The sequence below is a fragment of the Haplochromis burtoni genome, unplaced genomic scaffold (genome assembly GCF_018398535.1).
Source record: "Haplochromis burtoni strain Fernald_Lab_line unplaced genomic scaffold, NCSU_Asbu1 Contig_4087, whole genome shotgun sequence".
Taxonomy (NCBI): Eukaryota; Metazoa; Chordata; class Actinopteri; order Cichliformes; family Cichlidae; genus Haplochromis; species Haplochromis burtoni.
In genome coordinates this window covers 2,718-4,722 of record NW_024586448.1, presented here as the reverse complement: position 1 = coordinate 4,722, position 2,005 = coordinate 2,718, and the positions used below count along the sequence as shown (strand labels likewise).

Below are 2,005 nucleotides of genomic sequence, written 5' to 3'. Positions count from 1 at the left end.
CACTCTCATTGAACATAGGGGCCCCCAGGGATGTGTACTGAGCCCCCTTCTCTACTCCCTCTACACCGCGGACTGCACGGCCAGACACCCCACTAATTCCATTGTGAAGTTTGCTGACGACACAGTGGTGGTGGGACTCATCTCTGGGAACGACGAGAGGGCCTACCAGAGTGAGGTGGATGGACTAGCAAAGTGGTGTGAGGCAAATCACCTCTCCATGAACATCAGTAAAACAAAGGAGATGGTGATTGACTTTAGAAAACAGAGAGGTGAGAAAACTCACACCCCAATTCAGATCAATGGAACCCCTGTGGAGAGAGTCTCCAACTTCAAATACCTCGGTGTCCACATCAACGAGGACCTTACTTGGAGTACACATACGGACTTCCTCATTAGTAAAGGCAGACAGGCCTCTATCACCTGAGGCGTCTAACCCCTTAGCAGTCCTACAAATTTTGCCTAAAATTTGTGAAAAAGGCATATCCAAAATAAATTGCATGCTGCTCTTGAACCATTTGGAGTATATGCATGGTTTTGGTCTCTTTTGAAAGGAGACAATCTGTAGTTTGTTCCTGAGGTGTCAGAATCACTTTATGTCATACTGCTATTGAGTAATAGAACTTTGAACACACTAAAAAAGAGAGAAAAAAAAATCCGCCCAAGTTTTTTTTTGTAAGGAATGCATGCAGATGCCTACCTTGTGAGGTATTAGCTGGAAAACACAACAGGATCAAAGCATGAAGCCTTACCAAGCCACAATTCAAATTTGATAACAATATCTTAGAAAATGAGTGTTCTATGCAAGTTTATTTAGGTCTATGTATAGGCGCTACCCAAAAAAGGCCACTTGGAGACTCCAAATGGCCCTTTGTAACAATCAACACATAAAAGGCTGTAATTCTTGAATGCTTTTATGTACAGTCCTAATTTTGGTCTCTAATTAAAGGTTACACTCAGAGCTATTCTTACATCCAGATTTATTGTCAATACTTTACAAAATTACAGGAGCATAAACATTATACAGTGTTTTTTTTTCAATTTCGAAACAAATGTAAAGGGAAAAAAAATTATTATGGCATTAAAACTCACTATATATACACATTATGTATATGCATCTGTGGGTGTATAAATATATATATAGTTTTTCACACAAATGTATTTTTACAATTATATTTTTTAGAGATCATTGGCATCATGCCAGTCTTTATAACAATCTCGACTTGGCAAAAAGCACAAAGGCACATCACAGGAGGAGCACTTTACTGGTGTCTTTGCCTGGCAGTGTCTGCACCTCAGACGACCTGTGGTGCTGTGTCCACTGATATGCACAGGCTTGTGATGTGCTCTGTTTGGAGAGGGTGATGGTGCGGGCGATGGAGCAAGGCTGCCAGCTGCCACTGCCAGCTCCTCAATAAGTGTCTCCCGAAAAGCCTTTTGGTGCATGGGTACCTCTCCTTTACCCTTTGTGATGCTCTTGTGAAGCAGGAAGGCATTCACAACAGCAATGTCCAGAAAATGATAAAAAACAACAACGATATAAGTTAGCAGGAACACCTCAAAACACACACACAATATATATATATATATATATATATATACACACATTATATAAAGACACACGACGTGAGTTAGTAAGAACACAATCAAAACACAAAGATGCACACACACAAACAAACAATATAAACACAGCAGGAGTTAGTAAAAACGCATCAAACACACAGAGGAGCAGGCGCGCACACACACAAAGGCGCACACACACACACAAAGGCACATACTATGGGAGTACACATCCCCTATTCTCACTGACTGTGGCCTCGCGGTCAGGAAGCTATAAATCCACCTGCACAAAGATGTACTAAATCCCAGATCTTGGAGCTTACCCGAGAGGGTGTGGGGCACTATGGTGTTGAAAGCTGAGCTGTAATCTATGAACAGCATTCTCACATAATTTCCACATCCCTCATCTAGATGGCTCAGTGTGGTATGCAGGACCTGTGCTACAGCG

At 41.8% G+C, this 2,005-nt stretch overlaps 1 protein-coding gene across 1 annotated transcript; it reads right to left on the bottom strand.

Annotated features, from left to right (window-relative positions):
- Positions 1–644: 644 nt before the first annotated feature.
- Positions 645–1,526, bottom strand: LOC121813968 (piggyBac transposable element-derived protein 4-like; the record flags this gene model as incomplete). The annotated part of the gene is given in 1 exon segment (XM_042217961.1): positions 645–1,526. A coding segment is annotated over 1 exon segment (350 nt), but the record flags the coding sequence as incomplete, so codon positions are not given.
- Between the last annotated feature and the right edge of the window lie 479 nt (positions 1,527–2,005).